This window comes from Gadus macrocephalus, chromosome 6, assembly GCF_031168955.1.
Source record: "Gadus macrocephalus chromosome 6, ASM3116895v1".
Lineage (NCBI taxonomy): Eukaryota > Metazoa > Chordata > Actinopteri > Gadiformes > Gadidae > Gadus > Gadus macrocephalus.
Window position 1 is genome coordinate 22,723,851 of NC_082387.1, and position 15,543 is coordinate 22,739,393.

Genomic DNA, 15,543 nt, shown 5'->3' on the forward strand with positions numbered 1-15,543 from the left:
TTTTGAGATCCGCCCAAGGCCGCCTTAAAGGCACCCAGTGCAACTTTATGTAAACATTCAATGAAAAATAAACATTCAATTTCTAGTCTTTTTTACACGTAGTAAGTTTCAATAACTCCATACCATTACATATCGACATTCAAGGAGCAAAGATGAGACGTCGTTGTGTGGTGAGAACTGATAGAAAATCGTAAACAACAACAATCGCCGGTGGGGAGAAGCCATTTTTCCATTGACTGGAAGCCTGCTTTATTTATTGTAGGTTACAAAAAATAAAGAAAATGGCGGCATTGTTGTTATCGATTTTGTATCAGTTCTCACCACACAACGACGTCTCATCTTTGCTGCTTAAATGTCGGTATGTAATGGTATGGAGTTATTGAAACTTACTACGTGTAAAAAAGACTAGAAATTGAATGTTTATTTTTAAGCCTCGAAAGTTGCACTGGGTGCCTTTAATGCACGGGCATGCCTGGGCTGAAGCCCTGGGCCTCCGCCGATCGGGGGCCTATCATGAGCTTTTGTTCGTTTTTTTCGGACATTTTGCCATTAGGGGCTCTACGAAACCTCTCCGGTGAACCAATTTGTGACTTTAATGCAAACATCAAGGGTGGAATTGGCTTTATTTCTTTCAATAAAAAACACAAAATCCAGGCACCAGAGGACAATTGATAAATTATATATAATGCGATAAGGCTCTCAAGCCTTCTGTTTTGCTTTCATATGGCTTTTCTTTTCTTGGGGAGTGAAACAAAGACCCAGTGATGAAGAAGACAAAGGCCCGGCCCTCTAAGAGGCAATGTTTCTTCTTTGAGGAACGTTAAATCGTTTTTTTCAAAATAAAAGTCTGTTTATTTATTGAGGGGGACCCCCGTAATGACGGAGTGGTATATTGTGGCACTGACCTGGACTTTAGCGGCCGCCTGGTAGTTGTTGGCCTGGTTCAGAGTCAATCTTTCTTCTGAGTACTTCACACTCTGCGAGCCCTGAGTGCTCTTCAGGATGACGTAAAGCTCCACTGGCTGGGTGAAACCAAACAACTGAACCAGTACCGTCTCCACCGCATCCAAACGCAGAGATGTGGGTGCTGTCACCAAATACCTGCAGGACGCGGAGAGGTACAGGGAGAGAGGGAGAACAGAGAGGAGGGGACGAGGAAGGACATGATGAGTCAGAAGTGATGGGAATGAGAGGATATAACGAGTGGCAGAGATGAGCAGAGGCTCTGAGAGGGGAGAGGACGGGGGAGAGGGCAGAGGAGAGCGGAGAGGAGAGGGGAGAGAGGAGAGGAGAGTGGAGAGGGGAGAGAGGAGAGGAGAGGAGAGGAGAGGAGAGGAGAGGAGAGGAGAGGAGAGGAGAGGAGAGGAGAGGGGAGAGGAGAGGAGAGGGGAGAGGAGGGGAGAGGGGAGAGGAGAGGGGAGAGGGGAGCGGAGAGGAGAGGGGAGAGGAGAGGAGAGGGGAGCGGAGAGGAGAGGGGAGGAGAGGAGAGGAGAGGAGAGGAGAGGAGAGGAGAGGAGAGGAGAGGAGAGGGGAGGGGAGGGGAGAGGAGAGGAGAGGAGAGGAGAGGAGAGGAGAGGAGAGCAGAGGAGAGGGGAGAGGAGAGGGGAGAGGAGAGGGGAGAGGAGAGGGGAGCGGAGAGGAGAGGGGAGAGGACAGGAGAGGGGAGAGGGCAGAGGAGAGGGGAGAGGACAGGAGAGGGGACAGGAGAGAGGAAAAACAGGGGAGAGGAGAGGGGAGAGGACAGGAGAGGGGAGAGGAGAGGACAGGTGAGAGGGCAGAGGACAGAGGCTAAGAGGGGAGAGGAGAGGGGAGAGCATCCCAGAAGCCGCAGTCTCACGTATATGTGATGTGTGTGTGTGTGTGTGTGTGTGTGTGCGTGTGTGTGTGGGGAGAAGTGTGGAAGGCAGGACTTACGTGGTGAGAGGCTGAGAGAGTGTCTTGGGGAGGACGGCTGACCAACAGAACAGTAGCAACCACAGACTGATCTCCATGGTGACAACATCAAGTCTGAGGAGGCTACTTTGAGACCCAGAATAATATGAAGCCTCGTTCGTTACTCATCTACCCTGGACCTCTGAAACTATGCACATTTCGAAATATCGCCGAGGTGCAAAGGTGTGTTTAACCAGTGCAGAGTTTCTTTATTTGGAGATATTTGCCCAAGCGTTTTTGTTGACTACCACCTGCAGCTGGGAAGTCGTTTCACAATTTTGATTTATTCGATATTTGCTCTTTGCTGAAATGTTGTTTGTTTGTTCCTCTTTTTGCTATAAACTTATATTATAATCATCTTCATTCTTTGTCTTATGTACTTTTATTTAAACACTGCATAAGGAAAAACACTTTTTATTTGCACTACTGGTTAGATGTTAAACTGCATTTCGATTTACTGGTTGTTCTATCTGGTGCAATGACAATAAAGTTTCATGTAATCTTATCTAATTGCCCGTCTGTCTTTCATGTTTTCATGTCAAAATGTAGAGGAATGGCAGGAGCATTAGTGAATAAACATTGTGTTACAGCAAACGTTGTGCATGTAAACTTTGTTTTAGACTTTATTTTGGAGATATAGACTGAACTACTAAATACTTTCTACAGACTTCATATATAGTGATACATGTGTTAAAAGGACCTTGTACATCCATCCACAAAGATAAAGTGACAGGTGAATATTAGTTTCAGGGTAAAACACATCTCATATACACAAATGTATAGTCTTAGATTATTTACAACAATTTCATTGGTTCCTGGGCAACCCAGATTCAATAGGCCCCTCAGTGGTTAAATAACAACAATAATACAAATCATACAAATAATAATAATAATAATAATTACACTAAGAACAAATAGCAGTACTACTGATAATCGTAAGACATTTGGTATTTTTAAGGACGACAAATTAGTCAGGTTTCATGAAAATTAACTTTCTCTTTTAGCGAGGTGGAAAGGGCTCTGTTAGTGAGAAGTCAGATCAAAGTGCTTTTAATGACCCTTGACCTTCTTAATGACTCGTGCTTTCATCCGACATAACCACAGCCACAATGCCCTTGGAGAATACACAGTACACATCATGAGGATTGGACGAGTAGTAAGGAATTCAGAAACGTAAATATAATTCATATAACATGCTACCTTACAGACATGGAGATGTCTATATCATGAATTGCTAAAGAGAAGATTCACATGATGGTTTATGTTAAATGTTCATCTGTAAGTGGCCAATTGACATCCACTCTTAACAATGAACAACTCCAGTTAATTAAACAGGGAAGGATGACTTCCCTTCCTGTTCAAGTGTATCGTCCTCAATTTGTCCTCAAAAAACAACTTTTAGTCAGAAGCCTAGACGTGTTAATTTTATCGGGACGTTTAAAAAGATCGTGGTAAGGTCCATGCGTCTGAATAAAATGACAGCATAGTATCTCCGTCCGTTTCCAGTCGGGGAATATTCTACCTCTGGCCTGTGGCTGACCGGCGACTTCAGAAATAAAGGACTACCGATTGAGAGTGAGAAGCGGCGGACTCGTCGAGGTGAGGTCTGCACGGAAAAACAGACTCCGAGCCGTATATGGAGCCACTTTGACATGCATGCAAACAGTTGTCTTTCATCTCTCGAGTCACGGTGGGGAAGCGGCCTCATCATGCAATAGTTTAGGAATGCCTCGTGCCGGACAGGCTCTTGCCCGTACGCGTGTGTGTGTCTGTAGGCAGTGCGAATTACGCCCCAGGTGACACCTCTTCCGAGCGGACATGTTTTATTTCGCTTCTTTAAATTAAATTAATTAAATAAAGGCGCCACTAGAGGGCGCCTCCAACACATTTGTCGCCCTAGGCTATCGCCTAGGTCGCGTATGCCAAATGCCGGCCCTGGTGTGTCTGCTCGGCCGCGCCTACAGCACCATGGTGGGCATGTTGGGCATGTGGTGCACGAGAGAGGCCGGGTGAGGCACGCCGCTCATCTGCGGCGGCGGGTGAGGAGTGGGAGGCGAGTGCGCGCCCTGCACTCCGCCCCCGGCACCGGCGGCCATGGCGATGCCGCTGGGCCGGTGCCGGGCGCTCTTCTGGTGCGCACGCAGCCCCGCCAGCTGGGAGTAGGCCGACTGGCACACGTGGCACTTGTAGGGCCGCTCGCCTGTGTGCAGGCGCACGTGGTTGCGCAGGGTGGACGACTGGCTGAAGCGGCGGTTGCAGAAGCGGCAGACGAAGGGCTTGTCCAGCGTGTGGATGCGCATGTGGGAGCGCAGGTTGCTGCGGGAGTTGAAGCCGCGGTGGCAGATGACGCAGCGCATGCGCCCCGCCGTCATCATGGCGGCCGCTGCTGCCGCAGCCGCCGCAGCCGCCGCCGACGACGAGGAGGACGAGGAGGAGGAGGACGAGGAGCCGTCGCAGGAGTGGAACTCGTCTGTACCAATCAGAAACAAGAGTTCAACGTTTGTGTGGGTGAGCGATGGGCTGCCATCTATGCTACAGCAGCTAGTGCCCGGGTGCCTCTTAGCAAGGCATCATACGGTACCAACTGCAATTCTGACCACATAAACCCAGTTAATAATTATTTACTATTCGTTACTCGTATGTTATAACAACTATAATGTTATAATATATATATGTATATAGAAATACACACATGTATGTGTTTATATGTATATACATATATATATATACATACATGATACAAATATGTGTGAATGTACACTACCGTTCAAAAGTTTGGGGTCACCCAGACAATTTCATGTTTTCCATGAAAACTCACACTTTTATTCAACAGTTTTTAGCTCTGCTAACATAATTTCATAAGGGTTTTCTAATCATGAATTAGCCTTTTAACACGGCTAAACAATGTACCGTCAGAACAGAGGAGGGATGGTTGCTGGACATGCGGGCAATTACCACATTAACAATGTCTAGACTGTATTGCTGATTCATTTATTGTTATCAGCATTAATAAAAAAGAGTCACTTTCTTTAACAAATAAGGATGTTTGCAAGTAACCCCAAACTTATATGTAACCCCAAACTAGGGATCGACCGATACCGATTTTTAAGGGCCGATACATACCGATATTTTTTCATCAGCCTTAGCCGATACGCCGATACCGATTTTCTTGAGCCGATTTATTTTATTTTTTTTTACATTTATTGAACTTCAATATAAAAAACAATATTTAACAAATAGTAAAAACAGGTGAAGTAGAACAAGTAAGAACAAGTAGATGAACAATATTTAACAAATATTAAAAACAGGTGAGGTAGAACAAAGTAAAAAAAATTAAAAAAAAACGGCGAAAATCAGCCGCGTATCGGCCGATACCGATACACGTTAAAAACCGCGAATATCGGCCGATAATATCGGCCGACCGATATATCGGTCGATCCCTACCCCAAACATCTCTATATTTCTCCATAGATGTATGGTGTGCTTGCTGTGATGGTCTCACCAGTCTTGCTCTTCTTGCTCAGCTCCTCCTCTCCTCCTGGGACACCCGGTATTCCAAGGAAGGTGTTCTGGGAGTTTCCGTACCACACCAGAAGCTCCTGGTCTGGGGGAATGGTCTGGAAGGAGAGAGTGAGGTCAATACGGGATGAATCATCCTTCACTTGTTCAATAAGACATTCCTTCCAGTTGAACGGTTAGGAACTTCTCTAAATCAAGATGGCGACATCATTCAGTGCTTTGTTCAAGCTTTTTAGATCACTTTTCACCGAGTGATCCTACTAGGTATTTAGATATAATAGCTTGTGGGGTTATCTTGTGTAATATTAGTAATACCTGTGCGTAAACCCACAATACACAACTAACATATTGGTAAACATGTGTACAATGGAGTAGAATTGAATAGTATATTACAGTGTAGTTATAGTCACAAATATCTGTGGCTTTTATATATATATATGTGTGTGTGTGTGTGTGTGTATGATACCGAAGCAAGTAGTAATGTTTTCAAGCCAGGTAAATTGTTTCATTTTTCCGGATTCTAATTCCACAAAAATAATTGTTTTTTGACTTCTCTCATGATATCGGTTGCTTCAGAGAGCATGATTCCCAGGACGATCACGACGTGGATGGACTGCTGTAGCTCTAAACTCTTGTAGTCACTAACGTAACGTTTGATCCAGTGCAACAAGGTACGGGGAAACGTTACGTAGCAGAGCTTCAGGGTGTGGTGTCTCTAATTTGCACAGCATTTTTGCACTAGAATCCGTGGTCTGGTATCTACCACTTGAAACACTATATACTTTACAATTTACTACAGCTCATTACTATTATTACTCATTACCACTGTTTTAGTTTTTCTACTTATTATTACTTGCCTCACTTTATTTTAGTTTTATTATTATTATCATTATTATTATTATATGTTATTGTGATCTATGCTGCGACTTAATTTTAAGTATTTTTATATTTACTTCTCTCTATTTACTTTATCTTGTGTTGTTGCTGCTATCTGGCTGTTGAGGAACCAAGCCTAATAATCCTACTCTTGTGTACAATAAGGTGTAATGAAGGTAACAGTGATTGTGGCCGTGGCCGCGGTGCGGTGCAGGAGGACTGACCTCCACAGCCTTGTAGAAGATGCTGCTGCCGATCTGCACCACCTCGAGGTTCTGCTCCTGCTCGTTGCGGGCGCACTTGATGTAGGTCATCCAGCTCCTCTGGTCCTCCTGGCTGGCGTCGATGAAGTAGCGCACGCTGCCGTCCGCGTTGAACACCTGCTGACAGACAGACTCGTCAGTAAGGACAGGAGACACCATATAGTAGGGTATAGACACACACACACAGACAGACAGTAGATATAGACACAGACAGACAGACAGTAGGATATAGACACACTGACAGTAGGGTATAGACACACAGACAGAAGAATATAGACACACAGACAGTAGGATATTGACAGAGGGACAGACAGTCAGTAGGATATATACAGACAGACAGACAGGCAGACAGAAAGGCAGGCAGACAGACAGGCAGACAAATAGACGGACAGGCAGGCAGCCATGCACACACCTCCCACATGAGGTTGTTGTTCTTGTACAGGTCCACATGTTCCGGAGAGATGAGGCGGCCTGTGAACGGACCCATCTCGGTCCCAGCCTTGATCCAGGTCTTGGAGAAGATCCCCAGGCCTTCGCCTAAACACCAAGCACACCCTCCATGATCACGGAAACCAAACAAGGGCCACAACAGAACAGAACTGTCCCATACGAAAACCAGCTCCCCGTGAAAAGTTAAAGCTTAATTACCTGGAACTGAACTCTGGGCGATTATCACTTCAGTTGGAAGAACAAGGCTGGACAACTTCTGCACTTCTGAAAGAAGACCAGCAGAGGGTTACCAAAATGATCACATCTATGAGGATGACATTGTAACAAGCAGAATTAACTAACCTTTTAGTTTTGTGTTTCAAATCTAAATGCAAATTGGTTGTGTTGTTCTGAAGAGATTTAAGACATTTTTACCGTTGGAGAGTTTGTAGGCATATTTTAAAAGGACTCAGACACCTACTATTACTTTACATTCCGTAGGCAACAAAAAATGCGTACTTCTGTTTAATTTAAACCTATTCTGTGAATATTTTCATTTAGATGTTGATACTTTCCGACAAAGGGTTGCAAACAATAGTCCAAAGAAAACGACTCAACTCTGACTCGATCATACACAATAGGCCTAATTTGGCTGCTTATACTTTAATCTGTTGTGATTTTAATGGAGGACTTTTTCTGAATTTTTAGGTCGTATTTTTCTTACTTTAACAAGAGCATAAGTTGGGTGCTATTTCAGACGCTGGAATGCATGTAAGATCTTCGGCACTATAGCGGTTTTCAAGAGACAATTTTGTGTAAAGGAAAACCCTTTGTCCGCCACATCTGATGAATATCGCCATGAAAATGTTCTTTCAGCGTGTCTGATAGCCGTTATGTGATAGGACCAGAGAGAGAGACAGAAAGGTTAAACGTTTCTTTTCTTGCTTTCAATGGCTCCATTATGTGGCGGGGCCCCTATAGCTATCCATGAACAGCGAAAGAATAGAAAATGTCTAATTCCAAATTCATGATGGTCTTTTTAGGAACTCTGAAGCAATAAATGTAAAGTGAGCGAAGTGAGGGTTTTTGTTCGTGTAGAGCTCAGAATGTCTGACGGTGAAGAAAGGGAGCAGAACGTGAAAGGCCATTAGGCGCCTGACACGAGGTGAATAGCGATAGAATTAGGCTTCACGGTTATTACCAGCGGGGAAAAAAGACACACGCAGAGAAAGAGAGCGAGACAACAGTGCGGGTGCGCAACATGTGCGCAACATGTGCCTGCAGGGCGCAAAGTGTGTGTGTGTGTGTGTGTGTGTGTGTGTGTGTATTTGTGTGTGTGTGTGGGGGGGGGGGGGGGGGGGGGGGGGGGGAGAGAGAAAATGATAAAGTGGGTTTCTATCATTCTTCATCCACCAGCCCCCTTTCCTCTCCATCCTTGTCTCCATGGGGATTTGTCTCGAAAACGGGAACAGTGTGAAGCCGAATGAATTCCAAATGAGTTTAAAGACCTCCACTTTAAGTCACAACCGGTTTCATGCTCGAGCACAACATTCAATAGCCCCCCGGGAGCTCGCGTGAGAGGGGCCCATCCGACGTTACGAGACGCTAAAACACCGTTTAGGTCTTTATATAATATAATTATATTATTTAACAAATATTATGAAGGCCAGAAACTTCCAAAGGACGAAAAGAGTTTGATCATCTTTAAAAGAGCATCGAAAATAATTTCTAGATTTGAAATTGGTAATACAAATAAATGCAAAAATTCTTCAAGATTCAAAAAAAGTTCTGGGTTTGCAAGTCTCCCCCCAAAAAACTTCCACGGCTAAAACCTCTGAAAAATGCGCAGCGGAAATATGTCTAACGAATATCGAGAACAGGAAAACGAATAAGACCTTCTATAAATATATGAAGAAAGACCAAGTGTGCCCCTGGAAAGGCCTCGATAAATGCTTATAGGCCTATATTTTTAAACAGCCTATATATTTCAATAATTGTAAAGAAACATTTTTGTTCATGCAAGTTATTAATTTTGGGTTGAAATAGTTTAAAATCAGAGTGAACATTTAGTTACAAACATTTTGTATTATTATTATTTTATGAGGCCTATCGGTGCGACATTGTTCCATTATGTTGTACAGCATGCGTTTTAATCTAACGGTTCTGACATTTAGTTCATTTAAAAATGAACCTTAGTTACATGCATGGTATTCCGGTGGAGTTCCAAGTAAAGTTTCAACACTGGTTCGACCTGGCAGCAGCTGAGCATCGTTCACCGTCACTGATGTTAAAAGTCCCTCACCTCCAGAGAAGGACTGCGCCAGGACCTCCGCCGTGAAGGCCGTCTTAGGGCTTGCGCTCGGGGCGTTCTGGTCCTCGAGTAGGTGGTGGTGCTCGCCGAGCACGTGCCTCCACCTCCCGTAAAGGAAACTGTGCAGGATGTCGGAGGTGATGACGTCCGCCAGCGACAGAGGCTGCGGCTTGAAGGCGGTCTTGAGTGCGAGGGACTGGGCGGGCAGCACGGAGCCCATGGCGGTCGGAGATCGAGGATGGCTGTAGTAGTGCTAGGCTGAAGGTTCGAACCCTGGCGTAGGAAACCACGTGGGGCCAAACGGTGGGAAATAACCCGCGCTATTAAAATTAATAAGAATGAAACGAAAAACGGGTTTGCTGACCGCTTTGCTACATAAAGTTAAAAAATTCAATATAACGGATCAAAAACAAATTGTGCAAACAGGTTATTTCTGTTGAGTTGTTTTTCCTCTCGTTTTTGAGTGATTGCAAGTAAAAAGGTAAAAAAAAAAGTTGAAGCACAAAAGCGTAAAATGTTTAAGAGCGTCACAACTTGGCAATGGATTCGGAGTGTGTCATGTAGGTTTCACACGCGTTTTATATAGACTTCTGTCTGTCTGTCTGTCTGTCTGTCTCTCTGTCTGTCTGTCTGCGTGCGTGCGTGCGTGTGTGTATGTGTGTGTGTGTGCGTGTGTGTGAGTGAGACGCCGCTAATCGCCTCCTACTTACACCGTTCCGAGGAGGGAGGAGAGTGTGTCTGCAAGTGGAGGGGGAGCGAATGCGCGTGCTTGCGGGAGAAAGCAAGAGTGAGTGCGTCTCTGCGCGTGAGAGGACTTGTTTGTGTTGTGCGCGTGTGTGTGTGTCAACACGCACTTCGCTAGAATAACAACCCCCCCCCCCCCCCCCCCCCCCCGCATCCCGCGCCCGTCACCACCCACCCCTGCCGAACTGCACCGTCACTGAATCAGCGCAGCGATATTAAGAGGGAAAAAATAAAAAACATCTAAAAATACGAAAAAATTATTAGTTTTATCAGTTGGTCATCAATTGGGCATTGCAGTTTACATTTTTTCTTTTTCTCCAGTTTTTCATTACTGCGCCACCAGTAAACGTAGCCTACAATATTTCGTTTATTTGGCATGTTGGCGCCAAGTCTAAAATGTGCTTTAGGAATGATGTAGGCCTAGCCTATTCCTTTCTCTGCTTTCAGTTGTGGGTTGTTGTGAGTGTTCATTATTTCCGTGCAGGTAAAAACACGAAGGGGCAATTTGCCCAGGCTTCAAGTCATTGCAAGAATAGGATAGGACTTATTTGGAATCTGCCTGCAAGTCTCAATATAAAGACGGTTCTGCATTTTCTTTCCGTCTTTCATTCACTTTTCTTTATTAATCCTCCATTCTTTCTTTTGGAGACGGACAACTTTATGGTTGGCCAATAATCTCCGCGTGTCGGGACAATAGAAAGATCATTAGAGGAATTGTATTCTAATTATGAGCATTTGACCGCTCCGATTAGTGAGTGTCTGTGTGCGCGCGTGTGTGTGTGTGTGTGTGTGTGTGTGTGTGTGTGTGTGTGTGTGTGTGTGTGTGTGTGTGTGTGTGTGTGTGTGTGTGTGTGTGTGTGTGTGAGAGCGAGAGAGAGAGTATGCGTGTGTGTGCGTGTGTGTTTCTGTGAGAGAGAGTATACGTGCGTGTGAGAGAGAGAGAGAGAGAGAGAGAGAGAGAGAGAGAGAGAGAGAGAGAGAGAGAGAGAGAGAGAGAGAGAGAGAGAGAGAGAGAGAGAGAGAGAGAGAGAGAGAGAGAGAGAGAGAGTGTCACGTGTGTGTGCTTAACGGTAAAGGTCTTGGTCTCGCTCAGAAGGGGGGATCTGCGAAACGATCCGAAAACGACGAGACGCAAGAGCGACGGAGAGGCGCGCGGGGAGAGGGTGAATGTGTGAGTGACAGAGCAGGGAAAGAGATTAGAGGCAGATTGCTGGTCAACAGCTGCTTTTTAGGGAGGGGTGTCATCCATCCACGCCCCCACCCCGACCGATGAGGATTATGTCCTCCTTCTATGTTTATGAGCTTTTAAACATTCATTGTCGCCACGCCAGTCTCTCAGTCCGTTGTCGTCGACACCAGCGGAACACTTTTCTTTTTCTTCTTCTTCCCGCTTTCTTCCACACACGCACGCGCAAACACACACGCGCGCGCACACCGTTTGGCCACAGATGTATTATAAGGACCAATTTACCCAGATCGAATGGGGTTTCTTTCTTTATCGCATTTCAACGTTAAACTTTTTTGTGATAAAATTGTGTGATGATAAAATGGTCCGGAATATATTATTAGTTACTGATAGTATTAGTATTAGGGGTACTTGTTGTCTCCATTTCGAGGCCTTTATCAAGTGCAATACACATGTAAACCGGTTATTTATCAAGTGCAATAGGCCTAGTTCTAAACCGATTATTTATAAAGTCCAATAGGCTATATGGTTCTGTGTAAACCGGTTATTTATCAAGTGCAATGCATGTAAACCGGTTATTTAAAATGTATGACGTGAAGATGTAGAATATTCCGTCGAAATAAAAAGATAAAAAGCTAAGATAATTAGAATGTTGACTAATTATTCTTTTCATATTTCTCAAGAAAAGTGCCGCGCAATTTGGAAGTTTTGTTGGATGTGTTTAGCCTATATATATATATATATATATATATATATATATATATATATATATATATATATATATATACCTAGGCATAGCGACTATGCAAGGCCCTATGTGCCACGAGGCATTTGGAAGACAGGTAGGCCTAACAAAGCGACCATGCAGCTAGATTCACTGAGCAGGGTTGGATGGATAGTCTCTATACCGGGGTTATTAAAGTTGTCGGTATTGTAGAAGGTATTACTACAGTCCAATAACACAACCCCGAGCGGCTCTCGAAGTGGCCTCGATATTTTCGTTAAAACAAAAGACAAGCAGGCGTAAATCAACTAAACAAAAACTTTAGTGGTGGGCGGTACTATTCTGTGCACGGGGTGAGGGATATGAGTTGAATATTAGTTGCGGTTTTATTCTTGGTTTAATTGGCTTCAGCGGGGGGTGTCGGGCGGACAAAACCCACTCGAGCTCACGGGACAAAAAGCGCCCTGAGACGGTGCTTTAGACCCGCGCCACGAACGACAAACCGTCAAAGGGAGACGAGGCAAGGACCAGAGAGAAAGGAGAGGACGGAGGAGGGCCGCGCGACGGCAGGTGACTGGCACGCGTAAAAACAAGAGGGGACGCGTTGGCACCCCGGCTAGAGAAGACAGAGAAAAGGGAAGAAAGAAATCAACGAGAGAGAGAGAGAGAGAGAGAGAGAGAGAGAGAGAGAGAGAGAGAGAGAGAGAGAGAGAGAGAGAGAGAGAGAGAGAGAGAGAGAGAGGTAGAAGACGACGTGTAACGTGGAGTTCGGTCCGGCTGCTGGGCCATTAATGACCAGCTGAAGGCATGGAGGAGCTGAACAGAAGAAAGGAGAAAGAGAGAGAAGTGCAGAGGACACGGGACCGGGAGGCGCTTATAGAGAAAGCGGCGCGTCAGGAGCCGCAGCGGGGCTACAGGTTGTGGGAATCAGCCCAAATGGCAGACTAATGTTGTCCCAACTCTTCTCCTTAATATCATTAAACACCAATGCATATTCATGCTGGCTAATGCGGCAACAATCAGCCAAAGAAAGGGCCCGAGGAAGGCGCGCGCGCGCGCGCACGGCGGGCCAGACGGGAGCCCATGTGCACGGTGCTAATAATCCCTTTTAAAAGGCCTTTTAATAATAAAACCCATTCACACGAGGAGGACAGTCCTCAATGCGGACACGCCGCACGGGAACACAAATCCAAGTCGACTCGGCGCATTGTCTCAGGGCGGTCGCGCCGTTCGGGGAAATGGGCTTTAAAGCAGCCGCTGCTCACTGCGTCTCGCGTCTCATCGCCTCGCAGCTTATCATATTATCGGCTCATTAGCGTCGTGCCGACAGAAAGCCTCACCCGACCCTGTTGAGTGTGAACGCCAGGCCAGGTCGTCTGTCTTCCGCCCCCCCCCCCCCCCCCCCCCCATACACAAGCACACGCGCGCGCAAACGCGCGCGCACACACACACACACACACACACACACACACACACACACACACACACACACACACACACACACACACACACACACACACACACACACACACACACACACACACACACACACACACACACACACACACACACACATTCTGTAGGCCTAAATATTCTTCACGCAGGCTTCGGTGTACCTGAAAATGTTTTTTTAAAAACAAGGTCAATTATTAATTAATTAGACTAATTAAAGTCAAAATTTATAGGATCAAATGTCTCTTGGGTAGTTTCACCATTTACATTTTACGCATCACCCTGCTCGTAAGCAACGTTGAGTCGTGAGTCCGATAAGGCGTCTCTCATCGCGGGTTGAAGTCCATCGGACGGGGGAGGCCACGTGGGCCCCAGACCTGCAGAAACAGCCTTTACCTTTTTTTTATGCCTCGCTCAATCACTTAGGCGGCGACGCGCTGCCGACATGAGTGAAATGTTTCTTTCTTGGGTAAAATAGGTGTAAATAATGAATTATTCAATAATTTGTAAAAGCCAAGCTCCACGCCACTAGGCAAACCATCGCTCAAAGGGCACCAGGTGATGTCCTTTAAAAGAGAGAACGCGAGAATGAAAGCAAATGTAACTATAATATATTATACACACTCACGCGCGCGCACACACACGCACGCAGGCAGACACGCACACACACTATGGCGGGAAACTTGGAGAGGTTAGGGATACAGACAGACGGGGGGCTGAATAGATGCAGACCGGGAGGGAAGAACAAGAGGAACGCGAGGAGTAACCGTGATACGTGAAGATTCACATAACATTCATCATAAATGCGAACCTGTGCAATGAGACCACTGTTAACTTGCTAAAAAGATGGATAGGGATGTTGTATATCCCACATGACACTATAGGCTATATAGTATTGATCGGAAACTTAGAAACAAAATCTGATTGAGGCAGACAAAATCTTGGATGGATGTGTGATGGACTTACAGACAGGCAGAGACAGACACATAGCCACATCCACCAAGTCCTCCTATGAGAACCTGAGTCATTTCAACCCAAGCCCAGCCAAAGTGTTTTTAGGGCTCCACGGGGCCTGTTTTGGCTGGGGTCCAGAAGCCCATTATTTAAATGATTCATCAGGAGGCACAGTTCATCTGTACTTACCGGCCTGCTTCCTGCCATTTACCACACACACACACGCACGCGCACACACACTAGATCTATGGGAACACAGATTTGTGTTGCTCGCATGTCTTATACATTAGTTTGCAGAATGCGTTCATGTGTGTCTTATGAGTTTTAATACATTGAATCACACATCCCTTAACAATGAACACACACCAGCCCACAGTGAAATTACAATTAATACACTTCAAAACACTTGTGTGTACCTGAGCATTTTATGACATTAAAAGGCATATTACTTTGAGCTGATGTGTGTTTATGTGTGATGGGTGAAGCAGTTGACTCCTAATTTTTATACAATGCAAATTGGGAAGATGTGAGGGCGTCTTGCTCCGGGGTTCCAAGTAGATTGCCAATATCTGGGGATCAAACCCAGAACCTTTCAGCTGGGAGTTGAACATCCTCCTCCAGTACGCTATCCTGCATTACTGTGGTGCATTAGTGTCAGTTATTGCCATGTTTCTTCCACATGCATCGTGTGTGTGTGTGTGTGTGTGTGTGTGTGTGTATGTGTGTGGTTACTGTACGCGTGTAATTACAGTAACAATATTAATGACGGATGACATCAGCCTATGGCCAACTGCGCCATCTGTCTGAGAAACACATTAATTATTGACTTCTCATTTGTCACAGGAAGAGGATCATAAATATTTGCAGAGCGTCACCCTTCATCTGTCAGCACTGGAGTTTCTTATCAAACAACACTTCAAGCTGGGATACAAGCTATAAGATATACTATTCACTGCTACGTATATAAAGATTCTGTATAGGTAGCATTAAAGAGATTTATATTTGAGTGTAATTTGGTAGAAATGGAATAGCCATTCATCTGCGATTAGAAAGTGAAATGCACTGAGAATATCTGGTATGAGTGGACTTTGGGCCTTCCTCAGTATGAGGCAATATATTTCTGACCAGAGCATCATCACATGCAGCCACTTAT

General features: G+C 45.3%; 2 protein-coding genes and 1 long non-coding RNA gene across 5 annotated transcripts in view; 1 reads left to right on the forward strand and 2 right to left on the reverse strand.

The window, feature by feature from the left end:
* Positions 1–2,070, reverse strand: part of c5 (complement component 5) — a 34,853-nt gene extending 32,783 nt beyond the window's left edge. Inside the window, exons 1-2 of the mRNA XM_060053063.1 lie at positions 1,915–2,070; positions 906–1,101 (exon numbers count right to left, since the gene is read on the reverse strand). Of these exons, the coding sequence (XP_059909046.1) occupies positions 906–1,101; positions 1,915–1,991 (273 nt within the window). The 5' untranslated portion in view covers positions 1,992–2,070. The remainder of the gene's footprint in view (positions 1–905; positions 1,102–1,914) is intronic.
* A 458-nt stretch (positions 2,071–2,528) lies between these two features.
* prdm12b (PR domain containing 12b) lies at positions 2,529–10,161 on the reverse strand. Of its 2 annotated transcripts, none has more exons than XM_060053113.1 (6): positions 9,322–10,161; positions 7,239–7,304; positions 7,003–7,127; positions 6,552–6,707; positions 5,434–5,549; positions 2,529–4,431 (listed from the first exon to the last, which is right to left on the reverse strand). In XM_060053113.1, the coding sequence occupies exons 1-6, from the start codon at positions 9,548–9,550 to the stop codon at positions 3,891–3,893; spliced, it is 1,233 nt and encodes a 410-aa protein (XP_059909096.1). In that variant the 5' UTR covers positions 9,551–10,161; the 3' UTR covers positions 2,529–3,890. The 2 variants fall into 2 exon arrangements, with proteins under 2 accessions (XP_059909096.1, XP_059909095.1); XM_060053112.1 differs by having other exon boundaries at positions 2,529–4,402; positions 5,435–5,549; positions 9,322–10,158.
* On the forward strand, positions 4,304–7,517 carry LOC132458826 (uncharacterized). Of its 2 annotated transcripts, none has more exons than XR_009525960.1 (6): positions 4,304–4,440; positions 5,404–5,567; positions 6,028–6,122; positions 6,493–6,729; positions 7,033–7,388; positions 7,465–7,517. It is a non-coding gene; the product is annotated as an uncharacterized LOC132458826 (long non-coding RNA). The 2 variants fall into 2 exon arrangements; XR_009525959.1 differs by having other exon boundaries at positions 6,504–6,729.
* Positions 10,162–15,543: the final 5,382 nt, after the last annotated feature.